Source organism: Salvelinus alpinus, chromosome 19, assembly GCF_045679555.1.
Source record: "Salvelinus alpinus chromosome 19, SLU_Salpinus.1, whole genome shotgun sequence".
Taxonomy (NCBI): domain Eukaryota; kingdom Metazoa; phylum Chordata; class Actinopteri; order Salmoniformes; family Salmonidae; genus Salvelinus; species Salvelinus alpinus.
Genome location: NC_092104.1, coordinates 43666668 through 43683966, shown reverse-complemented (window position 1 = coordinate 43683966; position 17299 = coordinate 43666668). Strand labels below are relative to the sequence as shown.

The following is a 17299-nucleotide window of genomic DNA, read 5'->3' as shown; positions in this document are numbered from 1 at the left end:
CCATATGTAAGCTTAGAGCCCCCCACCTCAACGGCTTTGACTTTTAAGAATTGCATTTCAATGTTTGCTTATGTTCGCAGGTATGGGCCTTACTGATTCTGTTTTGACTTCCTACAAGCCTTTCAGGTTGGTGTTTACACATTTGGTGCTGTCTGATGTCTGATTAGGATATAAAGGGCCTGTCTCCAGGAGGCCAGTTATACATTTTCTCTGCTTCTGTGCTGGGGCTGTCTTCCTGTTGCAACTTGTAATAAACCGGACACACATACACAGGTAAAATCATTTTCTGCTCGAACAAAAAATACAGCAGTAGCTACTAGTTAGCTCACTGCCATAGTTAACTTGCCAACCAGATGAAAGATCTATTACTTTTCCTGGCTCACTCCATTGTTCGATTGGATGGGTCTGAGTACAACATTCAGACATGGCGGAAGGAACGGTGGACCAGGTTACTGATGGAGAGCAAGAAGAAGCATATTTTTACCGAGAAAGGATTAAATGTACACCAGAAGAGGAGACAAGGCTCGAAAGGCAACACTTTTGGAAAGTGATCGATGCGTTTAGATACTACAGGTACGGACTGTTTCAAAACAGCAGTAGTATTTGGTAGCTAGCTTACCCATAAAGTCATTTGACCCAGACGGTCTGGCTATCGTTAGTTCAAGTTTTTATTAGTCGTATGTACGGGATACGCCGTCTAACGGTGCAAGTTCCTTCTCGACAATGCAACAATAATAAGAAATAATAAAACAAGAATAGGAACATGAAGTAACGTTAAATGACTCATGGAAGGGGGTTCGGGGGTGTTTAAATTGTGCAGTTGTGATGTGTGTGTTATGTTGATGGTGTAACGTTTTGTCCGAAGATTTTAGAAGAGGGATGACTGATTTTTGGGTTTGACTAGTTCTCACAGCCCCAAAGTCATGGCTAAACCCCGCCTATTTCTACAATGTCTCTTCTTAATTAAAGGCCCAGTGCAGTCAATAATACTGTGGTTAGAATAATATTGTGAAAATTATGATAATGACCTTTATCAAGTCCTCCTTTAGTCAAGTCCTCCTGAACTTTAGTCAAGTCCTCCTGAAAATGCAGCCTTTTTAGGCAACCTGGTCTCAGCACATTTTGTATTATTCTGTACGTAAACCCGAGACACTGAATTTAGTATGATATGTTTCGTATGGTATGTGATAATTGCTGGATGTCCGTCAACCATTTCGTATGATATGTTACGATTTACAATTCCTATTATATGTTATGAATTTGCAAAACGTACAATATGTAACGAATTTTCAAAACGTACGATATGTTACGATTTGGCAAAACGTATGATATGTTACTAATTCTAGCTAGGTGAGTTAGCTAGCTTGCTAATGTTAGCTCGGCAAAGATTAAGGTTAAGTTTAGGAGTTAGTTTAAAGGGTTAAGGTTAGCATTAGGGTAAGGGTTAGATAACATGCTAAGTAGTTGCAAAGTAGCTAAAAATATAGTAAGTCATTGAAAAGTAGCAAATTAGCTAAAATTGTCCGTAATGTGATTTGAACTCGCAACAGCTGCATTGGTGCATTGGACAGCTGCATTGGACCAAATCAGATTTTAAACCTAACTTTAACCTCCCTGCTGACCTTATGGGTAACCCTTAAGTTAAGACCCCATTTTTACAATAGTCAATTTTTACTTTGTAGTAACTAGTGACAACCCTAATTATGTTGCATAGCTAGCTAGCTAAGATATATTGTGTATTTATATCAGGATTTATACCGTTTTGGATAACTACATTGTCCCATACCATCGCTATTTAGCTAGTAGCTAGATAACAGCAGCACAGGAAGTGGAGCTAGCTCTAGAAAATAACAAATATAACTAAAAGAAGATGCAAAAACAGCAAGAGCTATAATGTCCAGGCTGACAAACATTTACATTTCAATACAGTTAATCTTGTTACTTACAAACAAGAAGGTCATACGTGATTATGCCTAGTCTATACAACCATGTTCACCATAATGGAAGCTGCTTAGAAAAAAGGGCATAAAAGGGTTTTGTGAATCTTTGTGTCAAGTCATTTCAAGGAGTCTGCATATTGGATTAGGCTTTATCATATTTCAAAAAGGCTATAAAATATGAGTTTCTATTTCCCCCCATCTGTGTTTCTGGACCTCCATCTTCTCTTCCTCCTTTTCACCATGGCACCACCCTTCCCTTTTCCTTTGTCTAATTCACCTCCCCTTAATCTCAGGATGCATGTTCAAGAGCGGGTGAATCGAGCAGAACGTCAGTTCCAGAGTCTTCCGAAGCATCACCAGCTGCTGCTGCCCGGGGTCTTGCCCAACCTGGCCCGTATCCGCCGCAGTGTGGACCACAACCAGGAGGTGCTGCAGGCCATCGTGCTCAACTGTGTCCACATGTTTGAGAACATGGAGTATGGCGAAGAGGTGAGCTAAACGGTCAGAAAAGGTCACTCATGCTTTCTCGCAGTCACACCAGACACTACTTGTAGCCCTCAAACTACTGGAAATCAGTTATTTTTAATGGAAAGAGGAGACACAAGGAGTCATTTAGCAATTTAACCACTGGCAACTAGAGAACTCGCTACCAAAGTTGAGAATTCCAACTTTATGCAAAATGGTCAGTGATGCGAATGCAGGATAACCAATCGGAGTAGGGAGGGTCTTACTTGCTAGCTTTGACACTGTGCTGGATAGGCTGCATCTAGGTGTTTTTGTGCAAGAAAAATACAGTAGTAGTAGGAGGAGCTGCATATGTTTTTCTATTCTAGTATACCACACCGGCACACATTTCAGTAGTTCTTGTAGTAGTGTAAATTATATTAGAAGATAGATCTTAGATTAATTTGCCTCCATGATCCTTTCACCATTGGATGAAGTTTGAGGAGTTGAAGTGAATCTGTCTTTCTGTCCAGGATGACCTGAGGAAGGTGGGTACGTCTTCCACGTTCGACATGGACAAGCTCAAGTCCACCATTAAGCAGTTTGTGCGTGACTGGAGCGAGGCCGGCCAGGCTGAGAGAGACTCCTGCTACCTGCCCCTCATCCAAGAGATCCAGAGACTCTTTCCCAGCAACAAGTGGTGAACACACACACACACACACACACACACACACACACACACACACACACACACACACACACACACACAGTCTTGACTTCTAAATCAGTTGTGTGATTTTGTATTTTGAATTACGTGTGTATTCTGTCAGTGATGGCGTGGTTGTTTCTGTAGTGATGTGTCCAAGGTGAGCGTGCTGGTTCCGGGGGCAGGGCTTGGTCGCCTGGCATGGGAAATTGCTCGTCTGGGTTATGCCTGCCAAGGCAACGAATGGAGCTTCTTCATGCTCTTTTCCTCAAACTTCGTCCTCAACAGGTAACACTCACCCTCAGCCCTAACCAAGGGTGCAAGTAGATTTAATTTCTTCCCATTATGGGACCTCCTATGTGTGCACCTCAAAAATGTATGGGTGTAACAGGCCCGGCCCTGGACGTTCTGCCACCCTAGGGAAGACAAAAAATTGCCACCCCCCCTCCTATCCCGCTAAACTAGAATGGTGTACAGCAGGGGTCGGCAATAGGTTTGGGCTTGGGCCAATTTTTTTATCAGCAAATAGTCGGCAGAACAGAACCATAAGAACAGAACAGAACAGCAGCCCAATTCATAGGCCTATTCATAACACATCTGGTTAACATGCTATATAGTCAGTTCAATGTCAATAACATATCATATTTTCAAACTGATAAAATCACCAATGTCTCTATTAAATTCGTTTTTATATTTCTTTGTGCGTTGATTGGGGAAAAACGGTTTGCAATCAATAGAATGAATGAAAATAGAAGTTTCAGGTAAGAATGGACAGCGAAATAGGCGTATTTCTCCAATGTCAAACCAGAGAATGTTCGCAACGAAACGGTTGCTGTTTGCAAATAATTAAACATTAGACATCCTTATTAATCTAAATATGGAACTTTCAAAAGTTACCTTTCCACCCAAACAGACACTCAACCAACACAGAATAATGTAAGCTTCAACTGTTGACATTCTGAAGCTCAGCTGCAGCCTATTCTGCCCCTAGTAATTCTACTTTTAATTTTCTGAAAAGAGAATATATTAAACCCAACTTCTTAGGGATCGGCGTCCCGTCAACGGGACAGTTGTAAATCATGCAGCGCCTTGTGTCACAACAGATTTTAGAGAAACAACAAATGTCGGTACATATAAGTGTCTTATATCGGCTGAAAGCTTAAATTCTTGTTTCACCGTGACAGGTTTGATAAATTCATCTCTGAAGGTGACATGTGAACTTACATTCTGAAATCTTGCTCTGATTTATCATCCAAAGGGTCCCAGAGATAACATGAAGTGTCGTTTTGTTAGATAAAATCCCTTTTCATATCCTAAAAAGGTCCATATAGCATGCACAATCGATTTTGTATTTCCACTTTGCAAAGACAGGAATCTGTGAAATTCTCACCCTAAACGTTGTTTCAACCAGTCAAATCACGTTCGTATTTATTCCTCAGAGATCCTAGAACGTAACGAGACTTCACTATATCATTAGGGGTGTAGTATATCCTATAAGACACCGTATTTGGTCAGAGAGCGACGCCTTCATGGCACGCCAATGACGCGGGTGGTCTTCACTTGAACGACTCTAACTTTGTCAAATAAGCACCAATCGGGGTCAAACAAAACTAGCTAGATAGCCCATGAGCTGGGCTTTATGGGAGTATCCGTGTATCTGTCGTAAAATGTAGCTACTAACCTTGTACGACAGCATGCCATTTCATTTTGGACAAAAAATATAAGAATATTCAGACTTATGAAAACTGGTTGTTTTGCAAATGTTGAACTATAATATGACTACTAATACTGGAAAAGCTAAATCAAAGTCCAAGTATACAGATTTCAAATCAAAATCAAATCAAAGTTTATTTGTCACGTGTGCTGAATACAACAGGTGTAGTAGACCTTACAGTGAAATGCTTACTTACAGGCTCTAACCAATAGTGCAAAAAAGGTATTAGGTGAACAATAAGTAGGTAAAGAAATAAAACAACAGTAAAAAGACAGGCTATATACAGTAGCGAGGCTATAAAAGTAGCGAGGCTACATACAGACACCGGTTAGTCAGACTGATTTGAGGTAGTATGTACATATAGATATGGTTAAAGTGACTATGCATATATGATGAACAGAGAGTAGCAGTAGTGTAAAAGAGGGGTTGGCGGGTGGTGGGACACAATGCAGATAGCCCGGTTAGCCAATGTGCGGGAGCACTGGTTGGTCGGCCCAATTGAGGTAGTATGTACATGAATGTATAGTTAAAGTGACTATGTATATATTATATATATATATGATATTCTTGCAGAAAAATGTAATATGAATGCAAATGCCTCCTTCATGATTTGCCCAAATGTACCTGGGTGACTTCACACTAAATGTCATGTAGTTCGCTCATACTTCAAGTTACCCGTCTGAAACTTTGCACATACACTGCTGCCATCTTGTTGACACCATCTTAATTGCAACCAGAGTGATGGCTGGAAGTGGGACCTTTCTGTTGCATTTCAAAGATGGTGGTAGAAAAAGAAACGGTTGTTTTTTTTCTTTGTATTTTCTTCTACCAGATCTATTGTGTTATATTCTCCTACATTCAATTCACATTTCCACAAACTTCAAAGTGTTTCCTTTCAAATGGTACCAAGAATATGCAGATCCTTGCTTCAGGTTCTGAGCTACAGGCAGTAGCTACAGGCAGTAGTATGTCATTTAGGCGAAAATTGAAAAAAGGGGTTTATCCCTAAGATTTTTTAATAAGGCATCACAGAGTTCAGCACTGTTATAGAACGCGTTATATTATCTGGATACTTTTCATTGATTTATTTCTAAATATAAACTTAACAATAGGTATAAGTGTTGCCCTTTTCTTTAACAAAGGGTATGGCATACCCTCACTCATTTTGAGCCCTGGTTTTAACCGAACACACCAAGCCCTTCTCAGACACCAAGGTATTTAAGGAGTGCACGGTGACAGTATTGGAGGCTTTGGCTATACTGGCAAATCTATGGATAGCATAATTGTGTCTGTCAAACAGGTAGGCCTACCTCTTTTGGGGGGGAAGTGGAAGAAATAGCCTCCAACAAAGCCCTCTTGTTGTTAGTGAAGTCAAATTAAAATGAAGACAGTTGTTGAAATGAATTACTTTCAGCACCATTTGCTGTCCTCCTCTGTTTTGATTATGCCGTAGCCACACCAAAGGTGATGTTTGCCCGCTAGCCTTTTTAGTTGACTTTCTCCTGCACTCTCGCTCCTCATTAATAAGTTAATGATTGAAAAAGTGTCTGTCTCATGACATTGTAATACATTTAGTCTCCAGTCCATGGGTTACAGAAAAACCACATAGGCTGCTACTCTTTCTACCCGTAGGCTACATAATTTATGTAAAATTAATTTGATGGAGCGTGGTGGAGCGTAGAGTCTCTCCAACAGCACCCTGGAGAGGCGCACTATGCATGGATAAGCAAAATATTTTTGCACCCCTGCCTGTGACAAAGTGGGCTCTGCTTATGATGGGGCAGCATCAGCGCTCACCTAAATAGCCCGCATGCCACTGGGTGAGAGAAGTTATTGTTTTTGGGCAGAATAATGTGAGGTGTTGTTGGAGGTGCATCTTGGTCAGTTTAAGTCGGAAAATGCTGCCCTCATCAAACTGCTGCTCTAGGTGGCTGTCTAATCCTGCCTAATGGGCGGGCCACCCGTAGGGCCTAATCATAGAATTATATTTAGAATTCCTATTAATTCAATTCTATTTTTCTGTGCCAGAATTATTTGTAATTTAACTTTTCTTGTGGCATCAACACAACCAGTCATGATGTTTGCATCTGATTTTCAAACAATCACTTCAAAGGGCTCCCGTGCACGTTCATCCACTCGCAACATATTTCCAGCCTCCGAACAGTGGTGGATGGAAAGAGACATCCGTTACACAAAACACCAAAACAGTGTAATGACATTTGGTGGTTGTCATTAGGCCAAAATTAATTCCTCCACTGCTGTCCGTGCGCGTCTCTCTGCCGTAGCAAAATGTTTGTGTTCTCCTCAAACCACATCGTATTTCGGAGCGTAGGCTATAGGCCTACCACCTGTTTTCAAGTCCATTCGCTCATTTTGCATGCCTCTAACATACAGTAATGATAACTGTAGGCTACTCCACCTTTTATTTTTCTTGACATTTTGTTTTCATTATTGGGATAGGCTCATGTTTTACCGATACGGCGTACCCGCACTATTTGTTTTGCCGTGACACCGTACCGGACCGCACCGCCTTACTTTCACCCCTGGCCCTAACTCAAACCTTGCGTATGATGCAATAATTCCGCCCTTGCATATGTTGCACCGTGTGTCATTTAATGTTGAAATGTCTGGTGTGTTTAGCTGCCTGAAAACTTGGGCCAAATCAATTGCCTAGCATATCAAATTAGCCCAATGCAATCCTCTTCGGACCCCTGTTGTTCAGCTTAACTTACCGTGGCTCTGTTCTGTCCTTCCTGAGGTGTGAAAAGGTCAACTCCATGACCCTGTACCCCTGGATCCACCAGTTCAGCAACAACAAGAGGTCATCTGACCAGACGCGGCCAATCAGCTTCCCAGATGTCAACCCCCAGAGCCTGCCTCCAAACTCGGACTTCTCCATGGTGGCTGGGGACTTCCAGGAGGTCTACACAGAGCCTAGTGAGTGGTGAGCTTCACACAGGCTGTATGAAAGATCAACAAGAGCAATGAGTGATCAGGGCCTGTGTTCACAAAACGTCTCAGAGTAAGAGTGCTGATCTAGAATCAGGTCCAACCTTGTCTGATTCATTATGTTCTGAAAGACTAAACTGATCCTAGATCAGCACTCCTGCTCTTAGACACGGGCCTTGTCTCTCTGTTGAGTGACAGGTTGTTATGTGAATTGGCCACGTCTTGAGCAGTCAATGGTGAAAGTGAGCACTCTGTCCTAGACACAGATAATTTTTGTATTACCTGTGTTGGTATTAGCAATAAGGTGAGACGGGTTAGACGAGTATAGTATCATTGTGGTTTTTCCTGTCAGACACCTGGGACTGCGTGGCTACCTGCTTCTTCATCGACACGGCGCACAATGTCATCGACTACGTGGAGACCATCTGGAACATTCTGAAGCCTGGAGGCGTGTGGATCAATCTTGGTGAGCGACGACATGTTCAACAGAGCTCCTTACTGACCAGTGATAGAGGTTCTCTACGCATTTTTTGGTGTAGTTCCTGTTTGAACTTACTGGTAGTGTATGACACGCTGTATGTCAGTGGCGGTCGGCGCCGTTTAAGGGAGGGTGTATTTTTTGGGGTTTGGAGCATGGCCTTATTTCTATTGGATGACTGTCATTAATACTACATTCACCCAGCTCAATATAACATCGGTTTAGACGACTACATGATACTCCCTATACCCATAAATTGTCCCTATACCCATCATGAGGTTGCTACAACCTAGCCTACGAATGAAAGCTTACAACATAGGTGCACACGTCGACAGAAAAATTTGAGTAATCAAAGTGACAGACAGTGAAACATTTAATACCGCCTTGCACACTCTTGACTGCATCTAGCTGATCTAGGGTGTAATCGTTAGTCCAACAGTTGCAAACTAGACTTTCTATTGGACAAATTCAGGTATGTTATCCCTGTTTCGTTCCATTTGCTACCGTTTAAGAAATGTTTTTCAACAGAATTGGCAGAATGAATACACCCCTGATCACACGCAAACAGTTCACTTTCATAGCAGCCACATATACTGAAACAAAAATATAAACGCAACCTCCAATGTTGTTTTAGAGAATTTGGCAGTATGTCCAACCGCAGACCACGTGTAACCACGCTATTCCAGGACCTCCACATCTGGCTTCTTCACCTGCTGGAGTATTTCTGTCTGTAATAAAGCCATTTCTTGGGGAAAATCTAATTCTGATTTGTCACGTTCCTGACCTGTTTTCTGTTAGTTTTTGTATGTGTTAGTTGGTCAGGACGTGAGTTTGGGTGGGCAGTCTATGTTTTCTGTTTCTATGTTGGTTAATGGGTACCTAATATGGTTCTCAATTAGAGGCAGGTGGTTTTCATCTCCTCTGATTGAGAATCATATTAAGGTAGGTGTTTTCACTTTGTTTGTCGTGGGTTGGTTGTCTCCTGTGTCTGTGTTTGTTTGCACCATACGGGACTGTTTCGTTCGTTCGTCGTTTTGTGTAGTCATTTTCCTGTTCGTGCGTTCTTCGTTACATGTAAGTTCTTACGTTCAGGTTTTGTCTACTTCGTTTGTTGTTTTGTAGTTTGTGTAAGTGTTTTCGTGTTTTTCCGTTTTGTTTAATAAATATTATGTCTACAAGAAACGCTGCATTTTGGTTCGATCCCTGCTCCTCCTCTTCGGATGAAGAGGAGGAGGAACGCCGTTACATGATTGGCTGGGCCTGGCTCCCCAGTGGGTGGGCCTGGCTCCCCAGTGGGTGGCCTGGCTCCCAAGTGGGTGGGCCTATGCCCACCCATGGCTGCACTCCTGCCCAGTCATGTGAAATCCATAGATTAGGGCCTAATGAATTAATTTAATTGACTGATTTCCTTATATGAACTGTAACTCAGTAAAATCTTTGAAATTGTTGCATGTTGTGTTTATATTTTTGTTCAGTATACAAACAGCATGTATAATTCCTTCTCGCATCTACGCGCTGTCCTCCTCTCACCTTTTCCCTTTGTTTGTGGACTTCAGTGCACAATACAACAGCTGTATGTGACCAGGCGAGAAAAACCTTTCCAACCCAAACCTTCATACCATAACCGCTACACAAAGCCTACGTTTTTGTCACCATTTTAACTAACGTCATAGACAACATAGCTAGCTACTAGAACTAACTTATTAAAAAACATGTGTGGTATCCCGGGAGGTCTACCCCGGTTGGTGATAGAAGGGAGGTACGTGCCGCAACGTTGGCTCCCTCTGCTGGGAGTACACGGGCTAGGCACCCCGCCGCTGATGGCTCCAAGTAGAGGTAATTAGGCGAGAGTGCCAACCAGCAGTGCAGGCCACATAAAGGGATCACCGTTGCACGCCGCGAAGGGAGAGAGAGAGACGGACACGGAGCAAAACCTGAGAAGGACAGAGTGAAACCTATGTTATTTAGTTATGTTTATTTTGTTGCCTAGTAAAGTTGTGTTTTCTGACTAGCACCTCCCTGTCTCTGTTAATCTCTGCACGCTCAACCCAACACCCCACGGTTTGCCACACCCGCTATAATCATGTAGTACAGTGTACAGCAAGCAGTTTAGTAGTTACACCGGGTGTTTGAGTAGGCTAAACTAACTAGCTGCATTCGTTAGCTAGGTAAGTTAAAGTGAAAATACAACGAAATACAGCTAGCTCTCTCTTGCGTCTCCTTCATTTTTGAATAAATTAATTTGTTCAAAACTGTTCAACTATTGTCTTTCTCTTTGAGTCAACTACACACCACATTTTATGCACTGCCGTGCTAGCTAGCTGTAGCTTATTCTTTCAGAACTAGATTAATACTCTGATCCTTTGATTAGGTCGACAACGTCAGTTCATACTGCAAGAGCTCTGATAGGTTGGAGGACGTCCTCCGGAAGTTGCCATAATTACTGTGTAAGTCTATGGAAGGGGGTGAGAACCATGAGCCTCCTAGGTTTTGTATAGAAGCCAATGTACCCAGAGGAGGACAGAAACTAGCTGTCCTCTGGCTACACCTTGGTGCTACCCCAGAGAGTGCTGTTGATGCTACTGTAGACCTTCATTGCAAAACAGTGCGTTCTAATCAATTATTTGACAAAATGTGAATATATTTAGAATAGCTTTATCAAAATAGTATAACTTTTTTTATTGTTTCACTATTTTTATTTTTATGAAATTCACTGAGGATGGTCCACCCCTTCGTCCTCTGAGGAGCCTTCACTACTGTATGAATACTTTTACTAAAGCTGCGATTCCTCCCTTGTCTATAGGCCCACTGCTGTACCACTTTGAGAACATGGCCAACGAGCTCTCCATCGAGCTCAGCTATGAGGACGTCAGGGCAGCAATTTTAAAATATGGATTCCATTTGGAGGTAAAGCTGTTTAAAAATATATATATATATATAAAACAGGTGTACAGATTGGAGGAATAAGATGAACTACTACTACAAAAGTATAAACATTGTTTTCAGTTTCAGTTGCTTTGACTATCCTCCTTGGGCCTAAAACACCCTGTCTTTCACTGCAGGTGGAGAGAGAGTCTGTCCCCACCACCTACACGGAGAACGATCAGTCCATGCTGAAGTACCTGTACGACTGTGTTTTCTTTGTGGCAAGGAAACCTGACCATCTGTATGCCAACGGTTACCAGGTGGTCCATAAGAACAGACCGGAAGCTTCGCAACGGCGAGAGAGCTGCGACAGTCTGACGTGACATCGTCTGTCATGACATCGCAGAGCAACAACCGGAAAAAACGCAATTGGCCACCACCAAGAGCATAAAAAAAATTGTAAGATGACAGAAACACAAGTCAATGGACAGGTTTGCTTTCATGTTTCTTCTTCTTTATATTGTCTCATCGCCAGAGCTGCCAAATCACCTTCCTTCCTACCCTGAGCCTTTGAGATTGAGACAGATGCCTATTATGAACTCAAGTGACTAAATCTTTCAGCACAGGACTGTTTGTCTTCAGTTAAAGAGGCAAAGTGTTGCCTCTATCTCCATGGTGACCTGATGTAGTTGCATGCGTGTCAGAGACCCGCCTCTACGTCTTCCCATTGTATTTATTTTGTAAAATACAGTTACCAACTCTGGCTATTTATAGTATTATTTTTTTAATCACTTAAAATCATTTGCTGAAGTGGCTGGAGTTGGTTATTTTAACCTATATTGTATGATTGGACACAGATTGAGTTTCAGCATGACACCCTGGATCTAGTTACTGTCTCACTTAATAAAGAGAAACAATTCTTTTAAAAAAAGAAAACATTTCATTGACTGAGAGGGATTGTCTAATTTTCATGACTCAATAGTGTCTTTAGGGTCATTCCATGAAAAGTGCCTTTGATATTAAGTATTAATTGTGCACCAATATTGCATTTTAAAAGCCTGATATTTAAATGAAGTGCCCTTTAATATAGACCACATGGAGAATTCAATAAATCAGATTTTTTAAATATGAATAAAGACTTCCTTTCGTGCCAAAAATCCCTTTGTACACCCTCTGTGACTTCTAGAATGATTTTAACCCACATAACCCCAACATTTCTCCAAGCTTTTACAATCATTGTAAAGACCTAGTTATTTTGTTGCTTTGACAGTCATTTCTGAAGATTTTAATTTATTTCATGTGATTAGTGATTCATTTACGTCTGTCCCTCATTTTAAGGTCACGTAAACTGAACTCTCATTTTCTGGTGTTTTGTGGAGAAAAACTGAGCGGATCGAGCATAACACGTCAACCCTGTTACCCATAGATCGACATTCTAGAAATAATTTAACAATAAATACATTTTTATGAAGCTTGCATTCAATTGCCACTCCCTTCTGTCAAAAGGGGATTCATGGCTGATTTAAGAGGAAGTCATTGTTTACTTTATTTGACACTTACTAGTCATTTTTTTAAATTTGACCTTGAGATGGGAAAACTAGTTTTTCTATTAAGTAGAATATGTGCCCTTTATGGCAGAAGGTTAAAATTAGGTGAAAGCAATGTTTTTTTATTTATTATATGCACCTCTATATACACCTCATCAGCCCAGCCAGGCAATTTATAAACTTGATCTCCACTATAAAAAGCATCTAGACATTATCTCACATTTCTTTTAGACTAATATTTCGTTTTCAACATCGGAGATTTGTATAAACCTTACTGTCTGTCTCTCCGACATTTGCAACATTGTTTCAATGTTCAAATTCGATCTCCTGCTGTCCCATAGTAATGAACGTGATGAGACAGACAGGCAGGCAGCGTTTTTCAGCCAGTCGAAATCACGAATCAGCTGGCATCATTTTTATGGATCTATACCAAAAAAAGGGTCAGTTGAAAAAAGGTCAAACGAAACGCAGCTAATTTGCAATCTTTCCAGCTTCAGTTTGAAGTGATTGTGTTACTGTAGCTGTGTTGTTGGGTAGCTCCTCTGAACAAACAGTGTCCTGACGAGTGAGCACATTTTCTATGCCAGGCGAAATTGCGCCTCATTGGCTCATTGTTATGGATGTATCCAAATAAATGCCACTAGAAAACAGCTTACTTTGCTGTTATTCTGGCTGCACTTTTTGACGTGACTGTAAGTTAGTTGTAGTTGGCTAGTTAGCAAGCAAGTTATAAGAATGTTGACAGCAAGTATGGCAATGGAACATTCTGTATCTATGGGGTCACGCCCATAGATACAGAACAAAAAGACTGAACGACTGGGTCGCGTCTCTAGCAACCCTAGATTTGTGTCGGGACAATATCTAGAATGAATCAAAATGACATTTTTTATGAAAATATGTCAATCATTATTTGAATATGTTTGGGCCATACTTGGGCCTAACAAAACCTAACAACACTTAAATATGAATCTCAAATTCCCTCTGTTTGCAGTTATACACTGCAATAAGTTGGAGCATTATGCCTAATTATGATCAATGTTAAAAAGTATGCAACAACTCCCCTTTTGTCAATTACTGTCTTCATACAGCCAGGTACATCTGAGAGTCACAGTTGGTTACAGAGGATACAGACATCAGTGGTGAATCCTTACCATATCAATACCAGTTAACACACAGCATACGTAAGGGAGATCCAGTGCATACATTTAATGATTTACTGACTATGATTGCCCTACCTAGGGCATTCATTCCAATATCTGGCTATCTCAATTACTCTTTCTCAAGCAACCGACATGTGGCACTGTTGGTGGAGAAGATTCTTGATAGTGGTGGGTGGGAATAGAGGACAGATACATCCTCTCATTGGACAGACCGGGTGTGTGTACAATTTACAGTAACTTTCAGTCAAAACATTGATACCTGTTAATTATTGGAAGTCTCTACACGGTCTTTACCTGGCAGTCTGAGGATGAGAACACCAGTATACATACAAGAAGTATACAAACAGACAATGACAACATACAGTGCAATCGGAAAGTATTCAGAGACTTTGACTTTTTCCACATTTTGTTACGTTACAGCCTTATTCTAAAGTGGATTAAATAGATTTTTGTTCCTCATCAATCTAAACACAATACCCCATAATGACAAAGCGAAAACAGGTTTGTATTCAGACCCTTTTCTATGAGACTCGAAATTGAGCTCGGGTGTATTCTGTTTCCATTTATCATCCTTGAGATGTTTTTACAACTTGATTGGAGTCCACCTGTGGTAAATTCAATTGATTGGACATGATTTGGAAAGGCACACAACTGTCTACATAAATAAGGTGCCACAGTTGACGTCAGAGCAAAAACCAAGCCATGAGGTTGAAGGAATTGTCTGTAGAGCTCCTAGACAGGATTGTGTCGAAGGCACAGATGGTGGTCACTCTGACAGAGCTCCAGAGATCCTCTGGAGATGGTTGTCCTTCTGGAAGGTTCTCCCATCTCTGCAGCGCTCCACCAATCAGGCCTTTATGGTACAGTGGCCAGACAGACGCCACTCAGTAAAAGGCACACGACAGCCTGCTTGGAGTTTGCCAAAAGGCACCCAAAGGACTCTCAGACCATGAGAAACAAGATTCTCTGGTCTGATGAAACCAAGATTGAACACTGGCCTGAATGCCAAGAGTCTGGAGGAAACCTGGCAACATCCCTATGGTGAAGCATGGTGGTGGCAGCATCATGCTGTGGGGATGTTTTTCAGTGGAAGGGACTGGGAGACTAGTCAGGATTGAGGAAAAGACGAACGGCGCAAAGTAAAGAGATCCTTGATGAAAACCTGGTCCAGAGCTTCCAACAGGACAACGATCCTAAGCACCCAGCCAAGACAATGCAAGAGTAGCTTCGGGACAAGTCTCTGAATGTCCTTGAGTGATGAGCTTTGTGGGCACTATGGTGTTGAACTCTGAGCTCTAGTCAATGAACAGCATTCTCACAATGATGTTCCTTTTGTCCAGGTGGGAAAGGGCAGTGTGGTCTAGGGTAACCGTGAGGATGCTGTTGATGTGAGCCCTGACCAGCCTTTCAAAGCACTTCATGGCTACCGACGTGAGTGCTACGGGGCGGTAATCATTTAGGCAGGTTACCTTCACTTCCTTGGGCACAGGGACTATGGTGGTCTGCTTGAAACATGTAGGTATTACAGACTCGGTCAGGGAGAGGTTGAAAACGTCAGTGAAGACACTTGCCAGTTTGTCCGTGCATGCTTTGAGTACACGTCCTGGTAAACCGTCTGGCCCTGTGGCTTTGTGACCTGTTTAAAGGTATTGCTCACATTGGCTACTGAGAGCTTTATCACACAGTCGTCCAGAACAGCTGGTGCTCTCATGCATGCTTCGGTGTTGCTTGCCTCGAAGCTAGCATAAAAGGCATTTACAGTGGTTGCTCCACTAAAAGTTTTGCGATTATGCTGCGGGACTTCGTCATTTGTTGTTTAGTACGGTACCCTGCGTCACTACTTCCTTGCTCCAGACCAGCGCAAGGCGGAGTTAGAGCACTGATTATGCTTTTGGGTCCCAAGGTGCTACTGTGTCTCTGAAAATGAATGGGCGACATAAACCTAAATAGAAACTGATAATTGTGCATGACTTCAGAATTACTTACTAAAACTGTTGTTACACAAGGTTTTTATTCAAAGAGAAACTTAGACTACAAATAGGGTGTGGAAATGTTCGGATTATTTTGCTCTTACTGTAGTACTGTAGCCTACTCCCAACCGGTCACGTTGTACAGCACCTTAGTGGCGCAGCGGTCTAAGACACTGCATCGCAGTGCAAGCTGTGTTGCTACAGATGCTGGTTCAATAGCTGTGCCGGCCCTGACTGGGAGATCCATGAGATGACTGTAGGGTATGGTTTCTCTCCCTCTTAAAACAGAAATAAATAATTCTAAATAATAAACTGTCTTTATTTACAAATTAGCAACAATTTCTCACCCCATGTTTGAAAAACCATTAAAGACAGAGTTAATGAGTACTTGAGGTCACCGAGAAAGTCTGGACATGGCCTGCTCTCCCTTATGTAAGGAATTAGGCGCTTTCCCATGTTTACTACAGTATGTACTGTAGGCTATGTTTACTTGTCAGACTGCACAGTAGCCTAATAAACAAATGGCTTATATCTTCAAAATGCTTTAAATGCTTTATTATCTAAATGTAAAAGCATATACTGTCCAGTACTGTATTTCTTCATCAGCATCTCTATGCTTTCGTTAATAAAAAAAATGATAAAATACTCATTCAAAATGCAGGTGTTTATTTAGTTATGGATCCATAATGAATTACTATTGGAATAAATATCACTGAATTACAGAAATATTGGAACAAAGTTGTCTAATGAAGGTAAACAAATTGTTGCTTACTGGAAAATACTCTTTCAAACACACACGGTCACGTTGTACAGCACCATTATGGCTATTAGCAGGTAGCTGGAGAGTGGACTTGCCTAGGAGGAGGGTAGGGGGAGAATTCTATTGTTAAATGTATTTCTGAGTTAAGTTGGCTGTATCACAACCGGAAGTGATTGGTTGCAATTTCAGTTTAATCCACCAGAAAAGATAAAACAAATAATACAACAAAAAGTATTAGTATTATTATGTGTCACATCTGACTGTGATTGGGAGTCCCATAGGGCGGCGCACAATTGGCCCAGCATTTCTCTCCCTCTAAAAACAGAAATAAATGTTTTGGCCTTTACAAATATTAGTGTGGTCTTTATTCAGATTACAATCGCTCACTCTAGTTTTTTTGAAAACGAAGTAACCTCCAAAATATTGTTATATATTATCAAGTTGATGGCACAGTCATATAGCCCGGCACTTACATAAACCTGAGTGACTCACTCATTCATAGCTTTGGATCAAAATAAATAAGTACCAACATTCTTTCTGATAGTCTTTAATAAAGAAATGTTTTGGTTATCCTGACCTGGACACCATGTACAGTATTATAATAGCCCTCCCGATTGGCGCAGTGGTCTAAGGCACTGCAACGCAGTGCAAAATGTGTTGCTACAGATGCAGGTTTGATACCCATGCCAGCCGCCACCGGCAGACTCATATGTAATTATTTGCGATTGATATACTGTAGGCCTGAGTGAGACATGAGTCTCACTAG

The 17299-nt window shown here is 41.5% G+C and overlaps 1 protein-coding gene across 1 annotated transcript; it reads left to right on the top strand.

Annotated features, from left to right (window-relative positions):
- Nucleotides 1-281: 281 nt before the first annotated feature.
- On the top strand, nt 282-12253 carry LOC139545674 (carnosine N-methyltransferase-like). Its single transcript, XM_071353677.1, has 8 exons — nt 282-573; nt 2234-2429; nt 2918-3084; nt 3238-3378; nt 7563-7741; nt 8106-8219; nt 11035-11138; nt 11294-12253. Exons 1-8 carry the CDS (start codon nt 425-427, stop codon nt 11477-11479), a joined length of 1236 nt encoding a protein of 411 aa, XP_071209778.1. The 5' UTR covers nt 282-424; the 3' UTR covers nt 11480-12253.
- Nucleotides 12254-17299: the final 5046 nt, after the last annotated feature.

What these genes read in the sequence shown, in the direction of transcription:
- LOC139545674 (XM_071353677.1), top strand. Translation starts at nt 425, where the DNA reads ATGGCGGAAGGAACGGTGGACCAGGTTACTGATGGAGAGCAAGAAGAA. An exon ending in TCAAACTTCGTCCTCAACAG is followed by an intron (nt 3,379 to 7,562) that starts GTAACACTCACC and finishes GTCCTTCCTGAG; the next exon opens with GTGTGAAAAGGTCAACTCCA. An exon ending in GGAGGTCTACACAGAGCCTA is followed by an intron (nt 7,742 to 8,105) that starts GTGAGTGGTGAG and finishes TTTTCCTGTCAG; the next exon opens with ACACCTGGGACTGCGTGGCT.